Source organism: Brienomyrus brachyistius, chromosome 8 (assembly GCF_023856365.1).
Source record: "Brienomyrus brachyistius isolate T26 chromosome 8, BBRACH_0.4, whole genome shotgun sequence".
Lineage (NCBI taxonomy): Eukaryota > Metazoa > Chordata > Actinopteri > Osteoglossiformes > Mormyridae > Brienomyrus > Brienomyrus brachyistius.
The window spans coordinates 6,548,319-6,566,248 of NC_064540.1; the positions used below are offsets into that span (position 1 = coordinate 6,548,319).

A 17,930-nucleotide genomic window follows, 5' to 3' on the forward strand; every position below is an offset into this window, starting at 1 on the left:
GAGTAGGCGGGCTGAACATGGCTAATGTGTTCGTTTTTGCACAGAACAAGATATCCTTGGCATCTGAAAGCTCGACTTTTCTTCCCGACTGAGATTTCAAAGCACCCCGCATGCAGCATATCGTCTGTGGCCGTCCGTCGAGTCACTATAAGCGGATTGCTCTCAGTTTCTTTGACTCCCGTTCTATATATCGCAAGTGTCACCAGGTTTAATCCTTGGTCACTTTGAGTGCTAATTTTACACCAAATTAATATGTTTTTTCTTTGAGTTTGCAGACACTCATTTTCTGGTTTCTCTGATGATATTAAAATGTTTTTCTTATCTTTTTCGTTAAGTACTTCATTGTGGTACTCTAAATACTTCATTATGGTACTCAAGTTAAAATGCTGTATGTCAGCGCTATGAGGAATTCTGGCTGCAATAACTATATATGATAAATGCACATTTTCCTCCATGCCTTATGTGTAGGTGTTTCTTTGGGACATCTGGACGCCCCTCGTGGGAAATCCCACACAGATACCATGCGATCAAAATGTACCGAAACGCCGCTATTTGTAATATATTTATTTGCAGTTTCACCGTTATGCATCCATTGCAGGCTTTTCATTACCTGGCTGTCCAGACCTAAGAAGATGAGCATCATGAAGAACAGACAAGCCCACAGGGGAGAGAGAGGCATCATGGTTACTGCCTTGGGGTACGCGATGAAGGCCAGGCCGGGTCCTGCAAGACAGAACGCATTTAACACGTTGCGTCAAGCAGGGGCACCTGCATTTGAAGATGAGTGCAGTTTCTCAGAAAGCCTACAGTTCCTAGTCCAAAATCAAGAGGGTTCCCTCAGTACGAAGGACACGCTCTGACAGCTTAAAAAAAAAAAAACACGTAGTATTGTCCTTAGATACAGGCGGCATGCGAAACAAGATCGGCGTCTGTATGAAACTGACAGACCTGTCTGGGAACAAGGTGGGGGGTGGGGGGGAAATAAATAAAAAATCAAGCTCATTGCTGGTTGCTATGGTAACAGGCAGATCGCTCACCTTCAGCCCTCTGGAAAAGGCAAGTGGGTATATAACAGTTAATATGGGTAACCTTTATAGTTGAAACTGCAAACATTGTGACACGACTGACGATTAGTGTATTAAACAGAAGAAACGTTGCTATTCAAAGTGATGCCTGTAGAGAACAATGAGATGAATAGGCACAAATTACGGAACAAAAACTAAAACAGGTGATGCGTCACTTAGACATGCTCTCAGGGTCTTCGGAGTCAACGCAGACAAGAAACACGGAATGATGCCTTATTAGATTAATTAGACATCCTTATGTCGAGTAGAGCAGAGCTTCTCAACCCAGTCCTCTGGGACCCAGGCTGTAAACATTATCGCTGTTTCTCAGATACCAGGACACCTGAACCAAGCAATCAAGTAATAACCCTGTATATGAATGCTGAGAGCTAAGGCGGAGCGATAATGTAGTCAGTGGTGGCCTAATGGTTAGGGAAGCATGCTTGTGATTGAAGGATGCAGGTTTGAATCACTGACCAGCAACGTACCACTGAGGTACCGCCCGCAAGCCCTGCACCCCGGGCACTGAATTAGCTGCCCCTCTGCTCTGTCATGATGTCATATATGGGTTAAATGCAGAGGACGCATTTTGTTATTGTGCATTGTGTGCTTTGATGTCTCAACAATGACAATACTTCACCGTCTGCAGTGGTATCGAAAGAAATCTTAGATTGGGGGAGGAAGGAATTTGCTGGGGTGGGGGTGTGTATTGTGACATCGCAATGGACACACATGTAATAGTGGCACCATGAAAGGATGATCACTTTATCTTTTAATTTAATTAATGTTTAGAATCCAGTTTCACAATTAAAAATATGTAAAAAAAAAAAAAACTGGTCCATATGATAACATTTCAAGATAAGATTTCATCTGATATATGACTACAATCTTCGGCAGGTTTATGTTTGATCCTTGTACTCGAATTGGCCTTAGAAAGACAAGGATTCACAATGAAAGATAAGAAGCACGTTCGTAATTCGTGCGATCTCAAAACCCAACCATATTGCAATATCGATCAGCCCTAAAGAGTTATCTGTTCATGTTCATTTTTTTGAGAAGGGGGGGCGGGATTTGCTAATATTTGGGGGGGGGGGGTGCATCCCCTCGTTTCCGACGCTCCTGTCTGCTGGTCCTTGAGGACTGGGCTGAGAAACTCTGAGGCATGAAGGTCGGCACCTACCTGACTCGGCCACAGCCTCGATCGGCACGTTCTGCTCGTACGCCATGAATCCCAGCACAGAGAAAATGGCGAAACCGGCAACGAAGCTGGTGCCGCTGTTCAGACAGCATAGCATGAGACAGTCCCTGCAATGGACACCCAGGTGTTAACGTCATGAGTGGCCCATTTGGGTCGCCCCGCCATGCCTCCATCCCCCATTAATCTGGGTGAGCCTCTCGTTTTGTCAATGACAGCTGAGCTTAAGAAATGCTGTGAAAATTCTGTCAATCGCCCAATTGTGCCAACCAACATACGTCAAACAATAAAAGGACAAAATAGAAAACAAACACAGCTCTGTTGTTTGCACTATGATACAGGGTGTTTATACGTTTATATACTAAGCTACTATATTAACAACTGCGTAGCGAATTTCAAGGATAATGTAGTCTCACATCCTTTTTACTCATTAGTTGACCACATGTTACTTAGCTGAGGTTTACTCCATGGATAATCAATATTTAATGGGTATTTAACAGAGTAAACCTGGCACTTATTTGGTTATCACAAGGCCCATGAAGGTCAAAGTAGTCAAAGTTACTCGCTGCTAAAAATTGCTATCAGTTGCAAGTCTTAACAGCCCTCTAAATGTGAAACCTATAATGTTTAGCTGTTCCAGAGCAAAATCAATAGAACAATATTATTGTTGCTTGTGATTCCATAAGGTAACTCCTACACTCTTTCAAGCAGCAATGTACAATTGAAGTTCCTGTATTCAATCAAATGCATTTGTTCATTGTACCATTATGGCTTGGCTACTGGGCACCAGGAGCATGTAGAAAGATGCTCATATGTAAAGGTTTTTTAAAAATAACATATGACTCATTAATGATTATTCATTATTATCATTATTCTGCATATGAAATGAATGTTTTGTCAGTATTAGTTGTTACGCATTAGTTTCGAATGAACTTAATTGAATCATGGACAATGTTTCCACATAAATAGAATGAGTATTTTGAAAAGGAAACATCCTTTTCACTTGATGCATTCATTTTGTGTTCTGAGAACATAACAGTTTAATTAAACCAGTTGAATGTGGAGAGATCATGCATGTCTTTCTTATGAATAATGTAAAAGCAATATAAATTTTTATTAAGAAACAACAAACAATAAACTTGTGTTTCCTGGTACAACCATATGTATGGTAAAATGTAAAATGTAAAATACAAAGTTTTATCTTTTTCCTATAAGATTTTCCCTTGAGTACATTACAAGTCATGTGTTTTTTTATATGATTGTAGTCATAATCATACAAGAAAAAACACTGATTGTAGTGGACATATAAAAAAATCCCATGTGTTGTTATATATCATTGAAATAAGAAAAATGTTTGACAGCCTTATATGAAGCATATGGTGTTTGCGATATGGCTGAGCCTCATATATTTAGATGCCTGTAATGCTCGTGCAGAGTTCCTGCTTTCAAGCATTACATAGTAGCTTCGCTTATATTTACAGCAGGCAAAGATTATGGATCCAAGGCACAATTCTCTGTAATGCCATCGCGTTACTGCACAGGAACAAACAACTGCTGAGAAGTGCGAATGCATTCAGTGCGATCAGTTTGCCAAAGACTGATTAGACTTCGCGTCAAGAACAATGCAAGTGTTCCAGTTAATTTCATTCCTTTCATCAGGTCAACTTAAGCAGGTTTATATCATCCATATAGAGATATACACATTGGCACGTACTTTTACATGCCCCCAGGATCACGGTACAGCATGCAAACAATAAGTGACGAAGGTTTTCATTATACTTCAACTGCAAAATACAGGGAAGTGTAAAACGGAGGGGGGGAGGTTTATATACAGTACATGGTGTCATTAATGTGCATGTAGACTACAGACATCAAAAACATCACCTGAAAACCCCAGCAGCTGAATGGAAACATGGCAGTTACCTCGCCATGCTCCAGTTAAGGCACCATGGGTAATCTGCACATGAATTTACATATAGCCCATATAAGGAAGCGCGTTTAAATGCGTCACCTGTAGCAGTTGTTGTTGTAGCTGTTGTAACTCCCCAGGGCCGTGAGACACCCCAGGCAAATGGCATATGAGAAGAATATCTGGGTCCCGGCGTCCACCCAGACCTGAGGGACAAGATGGTATTCATTTGTCCAGTGGTACTCAAAAATACACACGTACTACTTACACACATAAGCTAAAGCACTTGTCTGTCATTCACTAACATGGCTTATCAAGGTTTTTCCATTTAACTGGACATAAATAGGCAATGGTCATTAATCTCACTTTTTAACATTTTAATTGTTAAATAATTCTATAATTTTTTTAGTCCTTAATAACTTCGGAGTTCCTCCATACCTTTCAGGGAATGTACATGTAAATGACCCTTGAAAATACAAATATGTGCTTAGACAATAGGTAGTTTACTGAATCAAGTGAAATGATGGAGTGATTTCTTGGAACTGGAGACGTTTAGCAGAAGAGATATTATAACATCTCTCAGCAGAATAACGCATTTATAGGAACAGCAGGATAGATGGAAAAGTCATTCGACCAAAACAATGCTTTCAAAAAGTGAATATAAGCTATGACCTCACTTCCTTTTAAGCTTCTGGGTATGATCACTTGTTGAATTTCACACCGCAAAATTATTTTTCATTGCACAAACCTTGTAAGGCACAGTTTTCCAATAAATCTGAAAACAGTGTCACATAATCCATGCAAATTGTAAGTATGGAAGTATGTTTTAACTTAGGATTCACAGTTTTAAATTGTTGTTGATGGCCTTTTCACCCTTGCCCTGTAGTAAAATAAGATAATTACTGTGATTTCTGATATGTTCATAACTAATAACTGTCAGACAAAGACCGATAATTGGCCCATTATATGACAAAGCGGAAGGTAAAATTCACCAAAGGGGTATGCAAGGGTTCCCTGTAAAAATGTGCCCAGATAACCATTGAGCCACTAATCTCCTTTACGGAGGAAACAATTGACAGTGCGCAGTATTTGCTTCTTCCAGCTGGTTTCCAGGGAAACCCCTTTGACCCAACCAACACAAACCTGCTTCCCTCCAAGAACATCTTTTCTGCGCTGATGTTCATTTATGTCCTTTTTTATCTCACACACGACTACCGCTGATGCCTTTTCCTGGCTCCCAGTCTGGAGGCTCCCATCCAGGGAATTACTTGTTGATGTTGTGGCTAATTTGAAGGGGGTTGTGTTTAGTCTTGTTTAGACTGCAGGATGCTACAATAAGATCGCCCTGGTCCCCTTATTCTCTTAAATCCGGATACGTCATCTAGAGCTCCCACGGTGCCCACGATTTGTCTGGATCAAGTTGTCGGTTAAGTTTGTATGTTGATGTTTGGGTTTCAGGGAAGTGGGGCTAATTTTCGTGCCCAGAATATCGGCTTCCTAAGTAAAACGGCTTAGATCGCAGTTGGAGAGCTGGGTACTTATAAGACCCCGTCAAACAATTTAGCTACAGCTTTGGACTCAATGGCTTAAGCCATGGAAAAACCCTAAACATGGTGCTGCTTGTTCTTCCATAAACGTTCAAAATTGCCAAAGCTGCCGAGATGAGAGACCAGCCATGGCATCAGCATTTAAAGGTTGTGATTAATGTACAGGTGACAGGTAATTGCAAAAGCAACAACCCTCATTGTCCCTTTGATGGCTAAATCAACATTTCTAGCTAACAGCTATCTCTCTGAGCATCAACCAAGATTCATTTCCCCCCTGTTTACCTTAAGCTGTGCAGCCACGGTGTGATTCTCTGTACACGGCCGTGACTCGTACATCACCGGGCCCAGAGGAAATTTGCCAAGATAAAAATATTGCTTCGCAGATAAGCAAATGCACATTAAAGGTCCAAACCGATTAAGGAGTCGCTGTGTAGGAGCACGTAAACACACACAAGGTGTGACAGCTTCCTGAAAAATTACACTGCTAAATTATGGAGACCTCACAGGTTTGATGTATTTATAAATAAGCTGCATCCTGCTTCTCCTGGTATAAAATGCAACCATGTATTACTCCAATCATTTAAACCTTTTCCATAAACTGATCTGAGATCCATGCATCAGCTATGTTCAATTTCAAAATGAATGAGTTAGCTGTGCTGTAGTTTTCAGTTTTTATGAATTCCTACTTTAATTCCTTGTTATTTCTATTTACCATATCGTCATTATTTCACTCATCTCCAATAACTGCTGAATATTGAAGAGTTTTTCCCCTGCCCACCTCTGAAAGGCACTCAGTAGAGGGCACCGTAACAAATCAATTACCGTCCACCAAATGGGCTAATGCAGCATAAACAAGAATGGCTTGTTACAACAAGGCTGGCAATGTCACGAGAAAAAAAAAAAACAAAACTCCCAGCTTCTCAATCTACTTTTCAAAGCCCTTGAAAAGCCCCTGCCCCCTAAGCCCATAGAGACCCAGAGTAATGTGGTGCTTCTGCTCTACAGCTCTGTGCCGTGGGAGATGGAACAGAGATGGTGAAGCATGGATATGCTGTCTCGAAAATTTATCTGTTCCTGTCTCTGTTCACATCAACACGTTGTAAACAAGTATTCTGGCACCTTCCTCGTATCTCTGTCGGGATCTCAACTAGAGAACAATTAACTTTAAACGTGATGTTTGATGAGGAGGTCATTATCTCCCCATCCACATGTCTGATAAGTGGTTCTCCAGCACAGGGCGGCCTGGAGCCTATTCCAGGCAGCAATGGGCAGAAGGCTGTGGTACACCCTGAGCAGGATGCCAGTCCGCCACATGGCACATACATGCACAGAGCATGTCTTTGGTCCGAAGGAGGAAACTCACACAACATGGGGAGAACATACAAGCTTCACACACACAGAGCAGAGGTGCGACTGGAACCCAGTGGAAGAGTACTGGCAGACCACACATTGAGCAGATATGGGGAGAAATCCTTTGGTAAAACTGTCAATACCCAAGAGAAGATGTATAATACACAGCCGTGGAAACAATGAATATATATATATACATATCCATCCATTTTCCAAACTGCTTATCCTACTGGGTCGCGGGGGGTCCAGAGCCTATCCCAGAAGCAATGGGCACGAGGCAGGGAACAACCCTATATATATATATATATATATATTCAGACATACGAACGAAGAGCTGTAAGTCCAAATTGTGTTCCTTGGGCTCCCGTTTCCTGTCAGCAACATAATTTTATTTTTTCTGCACACCAATTCCGCCTAGTGCGACTTCTGGCCGCTACTCCCGCCGCGCAGCAGCGTAGCGTGCGAACTCCCAGCATCCTAGTTCTTTGTACTTATACCCTGAAAATGATGTTGAATAATGACTTACAGACTTTTCAAGTTACGAACGGCCATTCGGAACGTAACTCATTCGTAAGTAGAGGAGAGTCTGTATTTTTTTTTTTTTGATGCAGCCTGGTACTATTTGGGACCTCAGTCCTGCTTCTAGGAACCTGATCGGAACTGTCTTAGCTGTGCACTTCACACCTGCACTTAATGTTTCCCATTCCTTATGAAGGTCATTTGATGTCATCCTATGATTCATGAAAAAATGTCGGATAAGTTGATGATCATCTCTGGCATTAGAAAGTCGCTTCTGCCCTCTACCTGGCTGGTTTCTGGTCGTTCCCAGTGTCTCCTGCTTCACCTTGTTCTTGTGTACTGCTGTCTTAGAAATTTTGAGCCTGTAAGCAGCCTGCCTGGCAGTGTAGCCTTCTGCCACCAGAATGACAAACTAGGATCTACATTTTTTTAAATAAAACAGAGTGGTCTCTTAATTATTTCCATGGCTGTATATACTGCAGATCCTCACCACATGTATCTAGATTTCTCTGCATTTTACAAATTTGGAATCTCAGCTTTCAGTCCATTGTGAGAAAGAGTATAACTATTTTATTTGCTGTCTGGAACGCAATGTATGTGTAAAACACTGGTAAAATTCAGTTAGTTTGAACCGTAAGATCAGATATTATTAAGTAATGACTATTTTTATTTACCATTTTTTAAATATATTTTAGAAACATATTTTAGTGAAAATTAGCTGTAGTAGTTCAGAAGCTGGCCAAAATATTCCCTAGAGAGGACCTGATGTTCTGCACAGCATGTCAACAGAAACTGACCAACTGTAAGTAGGAATAGTTGTAAATTCGTCCGAATGATAAACATTCATACATTCCAAAAAAACAACAACCCTATATGAACTCAACAACATTCCCACCAACCCAGAACTATTTTTATTAAAATGTTTTGGTCAAATTAGAATAACAAGCTTTGGGCATCAATATTTTTGAGACTCAGAGCTACAGTCCAAAGGGGTTTACTGGACACATGGACAGATGCTCACAGGGGTGACATTTGCCTGGGTTACCATGGCACAACTAAGTGTCATTTAGATTGGCCACATTGATGAATCTCATTATATCTCGCCAACAGGGGAAGTGCCAAAACTGCAGTGAGCAGGCCGTTATATTTGCTAATACGAGTTACATCATTTCTGTAAAATTCAACAAACCAGTCCTTTTGACTCATTTTAGCCTCTGAGACATCACTGCACTTGTGAATGAACGAGTGAAAATACAAGGTTTATAGATCTCAGATTCACATGGTAAAAGTCATCCAGATCTATCACGGATAAATGACTTCAGGACGAAAAGCATTCACCGAGCTGTTGCCTAGCAACCTCAGATGTCTGTACCCAAGAGATAGGGTCAACCGTTCTGTTCTGTACAGTGATGCATACTTTATAATCAGATGGAGACCTGAACCCATCTTGAGAGGAAGGATGTTTTCAAGGATTACCCCTTAACAGATTTTTTTGATACCGACACCAGAACTCCTACACACTTCTGTGCACTTTCTAACAACAAACTACCTCAAAATGTCCACTTCCGTGTCATGAAGGAGCAACAAATGAGAAAGTGCCCAGACCTCTAGGCCAAACATGCGAGATAAGATCACTTGAATGTGGGACACCACATTGACACTAGTAGAACAAAACATTTCATTACAAATGAGCATATCGTAGCACTCGTACTCGAAGTCCCTGTGGAAAAAGTCATCGATGTGCCCAGCAGGCTGGGCGGGCAATTTTATACAGCCTGGCTGGGTTTCGTTTGTAAGAAACATCCTATGAAACATGAATTTTTCATACGTTATGGTTGCAGATTAACTGCTTCTTCCCCAGAGGTGTTGCTTGAAATACTAATACTGCTGCTGCTGCTCGTACTGCTCCTACTGTTACTAATGATAATGATGCAGCGATTAATTTGTAAATAAGAAGGTGTCAGATCACAAGGGGCAGATGCGAACAGGGGGGCAATAAGGAGGGCGCTGGTCCCGGAATGCGTAAAAAAACACAGTGCTGAAAACATGCACTGTATTTTTAAAAATAAACCTAAACTAATGAAGGATGTGAAATCACGTGAAAATTGGTCTGTGAATTACAATACATAGTTATTATATTTTATTTATTTATGTTATTGTTGTTTTTTAAACAGAGACAGGTGCTGGAACACCGACAGTTAAAAACAGAGAGGTCCCGGAATGCGTTCCGGCCGAATCCCGCACAAATTATAATGTAATAATGTAATAACAATAACGATCATACTGTAATAATGTAATAACAATAACGATCATACTGTAATAATACGCTGAGTAAGAAAAAACAATGAAGTCCTTGACTCCCACCCTACCTGCGGGTCGGACAGCCGAGACATATCAGGATACAGGTAAAACTTAATCCCATCTGCGGCTCCAGGTAGAGTAATCCCCCGAATTAACAAGATCAGCAGCATCACATAGGGGAAGGTGGCGGTGACGTAGACCACCTGGAGACGCAACGCAGGAATCCATTAGCATATTAGCATTAATATTAGCATTGTTATTTTGTACAGAATTCATACATCCATGCAGAAGTCAACTAGTGGTGTCCAATGTCATTCAACGCAGACCTGGAGCCAAACCCAGGAAGCCCAGGGGACAAGACGGCACTTCCTGGATTTAATGCCGGTTTCTGACACACCACACACACAAACACTGTATCATTAAAGGCATAATCCCACTGCTCCATGCATTTGTATAATGATATATTGAAATGAAAATAATGAAAGAATACATTTATAATGTAATATAAATCAACATACTGTCAAACCATAAATCACCAAGCTTTAAAATTAGTTTGACTAATCATATCCCTTAGTGTTGCACTTCACATCAAACAATATAGTTAAATTGATTGATTCCACCTGGAAAAAAAATGCTCGTCAACATTGCTCATATATACAATTCGTTTTAAAAAATGAGGAAAATGGCTTTTAGAATGGAGTAATTAAACGCTAGCCTGGTGCCTGGAGCGGGTTAAGTTCGCACTGCACTGGTGCCAGCTTATCAGCTTCTGTTCTCTACGGCCTAATTGAAAGCAGTGAAAGACTGAAACTCCGGAGGATGTGGAAGATTAAACTCCGAGCCCGAAGTTTTTATGGAGGAAAGCACACTACACCACGTCTCCCGCAACAAAAAAATACAACACAAATATAGACCACCGAGGAGTTTCAAGGGCGCGACCTGTCGGCGTGAGGATCACGGGCAGCTCCGCTCCTGCGCAAATCGCCCTGATGGGGGTGGGGCATGTTTCTCATGTAAGCCATGCAGAGGTACACAGTGGTCAGACAAGATAATGTGATTATGTGCAATGCAACTATGGACGGCTACTGGTAAGCGCCCCCCCTCCCCGGATCCCACCTTGAGGCCTAAGAATTGTGTTAAGCATTTAATAGCACCATCCAAATCCCTGGAATGATTCCACCTCTGCCCCCCTCCGCTCCTTCTCACACCTTGGAAGTAGCTCTGTGTCCTTCTCCCCCTTGGCAGCCAGTCAAGAGCATGTTAGGACAAGATGGGGCGTTAAAACAAAAAGAATCCTTCCCAGTCCTCGGCTGGGCTGAGCTCTGTTGGTGGTGTGGGAAAATGTGCCTCATGGCACTGCCCAATTACCGCAGCCTTGTGGCAGACCTGTAGTATGTCACTGCACTTTAAAGCATACATTAAAGAATGTAAATGAAAAATAAAAAGGCCTGCATCGCCAATTAATCATTTGGGTTCACCGCTGGTCACGGGAATGAATATGGTGTACTTTCTGTCAGAAAGCATAGCATGCTATAGGATCTGAGAAATCCCATGAATAATTCATTGGGCCGTGGACGTATCGCTGTACACAGACGGACATGCCACCTGTAACGCTTTACAGAAGCCATCTAGACACACACAGCCTTAGAGTCGTACTTAACCTTTCAGTAAGACCAGAATTGTTGACAGAAAAACACCAGTGCAAGTATATGCTCCTGTTTTCCGATTCAATCCAATTGATTTGCGCTTAGAATGCTCTTTCCCAAAGCCTTTAACAAGGGTTTTGCAAACGATCGGCATCACAGGCATTAAGATGAACAATATTACAGAGCATTAAAAGTCAGAGTGCTAAAAAAAACAGGTATAAGACTGTCAAAAGGGGGAAAGAAATCACTTTGCCTTGTTTGCCAGCCACCTAGCCTGCCAATGAGCGGTTCTTCATAACTGGCCAAGGTGAAGACTGAAGGCTTTCCTTTGGTTTGGGGGAAAGAGCCCTTCAGCTAATGTGAGGTCCGACATTGTCAGGCTACGGCTTGTTAGCGGGTTAGACCCTATTCAGCGAGCGCTAAGCCTTTATATCTATGTGTTTACATGTACCGTCACAGGTTACAGCGAGACTTATCAATGCGCCATCTCTCCACGAGTCTCCGACAGTCACCGCACTCCCCCAAGCTGGCCACGGGGGCTAAATATAACGATCGGAACTGCTTGCATAAATGTGGAGATGGCTATGTGAGACCGGCTCTCTCCTGCTTCACCAAGGGCCTGTGGCAAGCAGCTTAGCGATGGCCTTGAATGCTCAGATCTGTATGGGGGTGCAAAAAAAAAAAAAAAGGAGGAGATGGAGAAGCAGAAAGAATCCCACTCGCCGCAATAATTCCTCATAGAGGGGAGAGGCGAGCTGGGGAATTCTGCATGCTTCTCATGAACGCTCTACTTTTCTCCACTGAATACAGAAATCAATCTTGGACTGGCTGCTAAAGTCCTGCCTTGAAGAAGCATTCTTCCCCGTTACTTCATGCCCAAACAAAAGCTACTTCAGGAGATATAGGCATTTCTGCCCAGCTCCTTTTTTCCTGGACCTGTACAATGTGAGCCCATTCATTTTTCCTCAAACATCTCTCTCTCTTTCTTTCCAGTTTCTTTATGCCTCATTGAATCTGTTAGACTTGTTTAAAGGCTTAGGGGGGAGGAAAGGGGGGGGGGGAAAGGGGGGGGGAAAGGGGGGGGGAAAGCACCCAGAGGAAGGATAGTGAGTTTTAGCTGTTGGCAAAGGCACCAAAGCCCTCATAATGTGGGGGATTCTGGGTAAAAGGCTAAGGTAGAGGAAAGCTGGGGTCTCTCTTTGTCTCTATGTATGGGGATAATAAATTGCTTTTCCTTGGACATGTTTTGTCTCAATGAGCTGCAAAAGTTTTTCCTGTGTAACGTTTTTTTTCTGGCTATTGATCGACTTTGTCATTATAGGTCACTAGTTTTTTTTGTTTTTTTAAATGATAGAATTAATTTTAAAATGAAGTATCAAACTCTTGTTTCTTTACACTTGGAGGTACAGATCATTTATTTTGTAAACATATATCACAATTTAGATTTTAAAATGTGGCTGCGCTTCAGCCCATAACGCTTAGCGAACAGATGGCCATACGGACCTTCTAATCAAAACACGGTGATGCTGTCGAAATGTAGATGACTAAATTACACTTTATAGTTGATGTGAAGCATGAGATGTTCTCCTTTCTGTGGATGAAACATAATCTGAATATTAACTGAGGATATTGATACATAATACACCAACGTCATATACCCTGCTAACAAGGGTATTCAAGCACCATGAATGTTCTATACCACTTAAATCGAGATACAGGAATACCAAGCTAGATGTGATCTCTTTGGTGTCACACTCGTAAACTTTTTGGCAAACAACTTTGATGACATGGTGGAAACGAGACCAAGTGCAAAGTGAGTCTGGGACAAAGTACATACCAGCCAGGTCCTTATGCATTTTTATGCAATAAACAAGGAGATCCAATATTATAGGTCAGAGTGTGTCCATTGTTAATAAAAGAGATTCGCACATGTTATGTACCTGCCGCAAATGTTAATCTAATCTGGGGCTGTTCGTAATCGGATTAGTTTTGGTTCTGATCTCTGATATGAGCTTCTGCGGGCAGAATTCAGAGTGGCTCTGTACGCTTAAAAAATACATGGACGAGAATGTTGGCTTTTCCTTTACTCTGACCACAAATGCTATCACAGAAACCACATCATGCATTTTGTTAGCCCAGAAGCTACATTTTCTAACACATAAATTTGCACAAATAGATAGATAAAATAATAAATGGTAATAAAATATAATTAAAAATATGTTTCTAAAATATATTTAAAAATCTCAGGGAAACACTGACATACTCCTCTTGAGTATGTCACTATCATGGGTGTAGAGATAAGTTCGTCCAGTGGTACTTGTAGTTCTACCAAAAATGCCAAACATTCACCTAAAGGTTATTACCTTTTTGTGACAAATGCTACAATGTGGAATAAGACCTTGTGTGGGTGAGGATATGAGTGTTTTATGTCCTTTTGATACTGTCATTCGTATTACCAGCATGACCCTCCATTAGAGAACTGGTTCTGGGAAAAAGGATAAATGAATGAATGAATCAATCAATCAATAAATCAATCAATGATTGACAGAATGAATGAATGAATGGTATATTACTTTTCTGTAATACATTAGTGTCAATATTCAATATGCTATTATCTGCCATTTTCAATCTTTCTCTTTTAGTGTTTCCTACCGCAACATTTATTATTCTTTGTGAGAACTACAAAACAGCTGATTTTATTAACTATTACAAGCCGACTACTGTTACGTCTTTACTTGACCAAAACTCCCGCTGATTAGAAATTCCTTGTACACTTTTGTTTTCAAATTATGGATCTCGGGATTTTAACAGCGATTTTTGGAACGGTGGGGTGATATTAATGGGGAAACGAGGGATTTATCCTGAGATCCGTCCTCTGCTTACGCTGGGCGGGCCGCACCTCTGCTGAGAGGGGCTGTAGGCAGCCAGCGGTGCTGCTCTGATGGTTAACGGTTGGTTACTTGTTTTTTGCATCTTTAAGACGTCTTCAGCACAAACATACACAAGCACTGAGCTAGAATATTCATGGTACCCCAGACAACATAACCGCTAATCTGTTACATGCATCAAGCTGATATAGTAATTATTATGGCATCATTTAAACTGCAAATCATTAGTCAATGACGGCAATTGTGAGATGAATGAGAAGCTAATCTGCAAAAGAAAATGACTATTTGATAGGACTTTAGCGATGCATCGGTGCTGTTAATTAGTATAAACAAGTCATCAAAGAGAGTGGGTAACTACTGGGGTATAACCAATGTCAAGGAAGTAGGGGGTGTGTCTTTCTCATGCTGTTTCAGAAGCAGGTCGCACTTAGGCTTCTACCATAGAAACCACACAAGCGACACATCCGACCTTCCATCCATTTTGCATAACCGCTCATCCATGGTGGGCCTGGAGTCAATCCCAAGTAGCACAGTACCCGTGGCTGGCTACCTCCTGGATGGGATGCCCGTCCATCGAAGGACGCAAGCATAGCGACGCAAGCATAACGACGCAAGCATAACGACGCTATAACATCAATTTAGAGGTGTTGGTTCACATAAACCGCAAAGAGGCCAAAATGGCCACAAAGACCAGCAGAATAAATGCAAAGCAGGTTGTACACACAGAGCTAAGAGCAGGAACCAAGCTCATGGTGGTCTGAGTGTGAGGCCACAGCGCCGCCCACCATGCCAAAGTAAAATAAACAAAACAGCAAAACATTAGCATATAAGTAAAGGTAACGTAATTGCATAACATATCACCACAAAGAATTTAACCTGAACAACCTGAACTAATGAGCATTATACATAATTGAATCAGTGAATGATTGACATAAATGTCATCTTATACTGACCCAAAATGCACCCTGCCGATTTGTTCTGTTGATAACTAAAGAGCTCGGTGGTATCCGACGAAATTTGAGTTACCTTTCCGGTGGATTTGGGCCCCTTCCAGATGCAGAAGTAGCATATGAACCAGGCCAGGAGCAGACAGAGTGCCAGCTCCCATCGCAGGCTCCCAATGTGCTCGATTCCGCTGGAAATGCTGAGCACGCGGCGCCTGTAGGGGGCGAAATTGGCCAGGTATTACTGATGGATCATGCAGGAGATGGGCGTTTCCCCCAGAAGCCTTGAAGACTCAAGGTGCACATTAACCCAAGAAGCTGTAGGAAACAGTATGACATATATATGTACAAATGCAGGACTACAGCTAACATAACTATTGTCAGTCGTACAATATGACGAACATTTTACACACTCCAACACACTCCAGTCATTCCAGTGATCTGGATAGTCAGCACAAGCATTCTGGGCACCATAAAGCATACAGATGTAGCACAGTGCATTTTTGTGAAGCTCTACAGCGAGATTAGGTGAAAAGTCAATTACATGTGAGGGTTAGCGATTTTCCCTTCAGGTTCACGCATGCTTGTTCTTTGATGGTGCACCCCTTTGCCCAAGAACGCCAAGAGCGAGACCAACAAGGTATAACAGCCATTTATTTACCAGCTCATTCATTCTCTCTGGCATATATTTCAACGTGCATGATGCAAACAACAATATGAAAATCCAACGGATTTCATTGTCGTCTTACGTTGACAAGGTAGCTTGATTCCTGTGATCTGGAGACTTTGCTGTTGGTTGCTAAGGAGCACCCTGTTTTTGCACAGTGCTCTGCCACACATCCCAAGAAATTTTTGTCTAGATGAATATTTTTTAGTTTGTTCTACATTTTTTGAAGCAAAACTACAGTTTCAGTGGTTTGGCAGAGTAGACTGAGTCTTTTAAAAACACACTTCCCTCATATTACATAATATATGGTATGTTTTTGATCATCTGTTCCAAACTTTGCAGTGCCTAACAAAGAATATATTTCATCTGCCAGCTTAATATAATTTTCAAACTATATTAGAATGAAGTAAGTAATTTAACGATGCCCCCCCCCCTTACAAAGAGACTCCTTTTCTTAATAGGAGGGGGTTACAAGTAGATGACCATTTTTTTTAACAAGAACAAGGCCATGTCTCGGGTCACTGCGAACTGCCGCAGTTAGAGCCTCACTGTTTCCTCTGCGCCTGCTACTGGCAACAGTGCAGGAATTCAAACAAGATGACCGGGGGCCAAATTTGTGTCCATACCATCTCTAGCTGTGCCAGCAGTCTCCTGAGGCATGTTGACAACATCAGTGTGAAAGGAAGGACAAATTATTATAGTAAAGGTTACGAATTTTTCGATCATCTGAGACCAGAAGCTTATTGCTGGGCACATGCCTTATGCCGAGCTCTCTCGCCTGAGCCCCCTCGCCTATGTGCTCCACTTCTTTCCAAATTCTCATAAAACATTGAGCATCCTATGCCGTGAGATCATTCTGAGACAGTGTGTTTTTATCTCTAGTCAGAGCGCTGGGATTCCGCCGCTGAGGTTGACAGAGATGTTTCTCATGGGGGATTCTGCCCATGAAATCAGCCAGGCAGCAGATACTGGCTGCTGAAGACGGGCACTGACAGGAGAAGTTCGCCTACATCCGTTCCGAAGCTGTTTACAGGCATCCTTCTCCGGTGGCTCTTTGATGGGGAAAAAAAGACGGAACAACAAGGGCCTGTTTCTGCAAACAAAGCTGCCGTTATCCGACACCCTGCTCGCCGAAACGAACGGAGTCCTGTGTCACAGTCGGCAGTCGGCAATTTTGCGTCTGGTGAAACCACCGCCACCTCCAGTGATGCACCTGCGCTACACTTTGTGGTTGCTGGTTCGAATCCCATGAACGGCAATGCCCATAGAGTTATGAAGGGTAGTAGCAGGACTAAATTTCACGCCCAAGCATGGAACTGCATAGAAAGTTCTGAAAATGCAAGACTTCTTGCATAGTCTGCAAAGTAGCTAAATGTTAACAATGACAATACACAAGCGATCCATCCATAAAAATGAGCTCATACTGGTAGATGCTAACATGCAAGCACTAAAACTCCAGTTAATATTTGGATACCTATATTATTTTTACTATGGTTTCATGGGAGTGTGTTATTATAAGGGAAACATATTCAAATATTAAACGGCATATTAATGAAAAGCACTTACTCCCAGAACTCTATCACTGGGGATGTGGCATTGGGGTTGGTAATGTTGGATCCATTCACCTTCTGGAATTCTATGCAGTTCTCTGAGAAAGAAAAAGAAGTTATTTTAAAGTGAGAAGAAAAGCAGTCTTGAGTTCATCAGAACCACTGCTCTAAATATTGTCATTCATACTGGAAAAACCTAATGCCACCTTCCGAAAGTTCTCATTTTCAGAGAGAAGCCGTGTTTAGAAAAGGTTATTAAGATAACCACACGCACTTTGGCTTCAATGCCAAACATTACTGTTAATATGCTCTTGACTCTGAATTACTACCAAAGCATTTGGCTAATAGAA

General features: G+C 41.8%; 1 protein-coding gene across 2 annotated transcripts in view; it reads right to left on the reverse strand.

The window, feature by feature from the left end:
* The window catches only part of slc6a11b (solute carrier family 6 member 11b), a 29,524-nt gene that overhangs the window by 8,445 nt on the left and 3,149 nt on the right, over positions 1-17,930 (reverse strand). For both annotated transcript variants that reach the window (XM_049022107.1, XM_049022108.1), the window contains exons 5-10: positions 17,597-17,678; positions 15,446-15,578; positions 9,954-10,088; positions 4,271-4,374; positions 2,245-2,369; positions 611-723 (exon numbers count right to left, since the gene is read on the reverse strand). In XM_049022107.1, the coding sequence (XP_048878064.1) occupies positions 611-723; positions 2,245-2,369; positions 4,271-4,374; positions 9,954-10,088; positions 15,446-15,578; positions 17,597-17,678 (692 nt within the window). The remainder of the gene's footprint in view (positions 1-610; positions 724-2,244; positions 2,370-4,270; positions 4,375-9,953; positions 10,089-15,445; positions 15,579-17,596; positions 17,679-17,930) is intronic.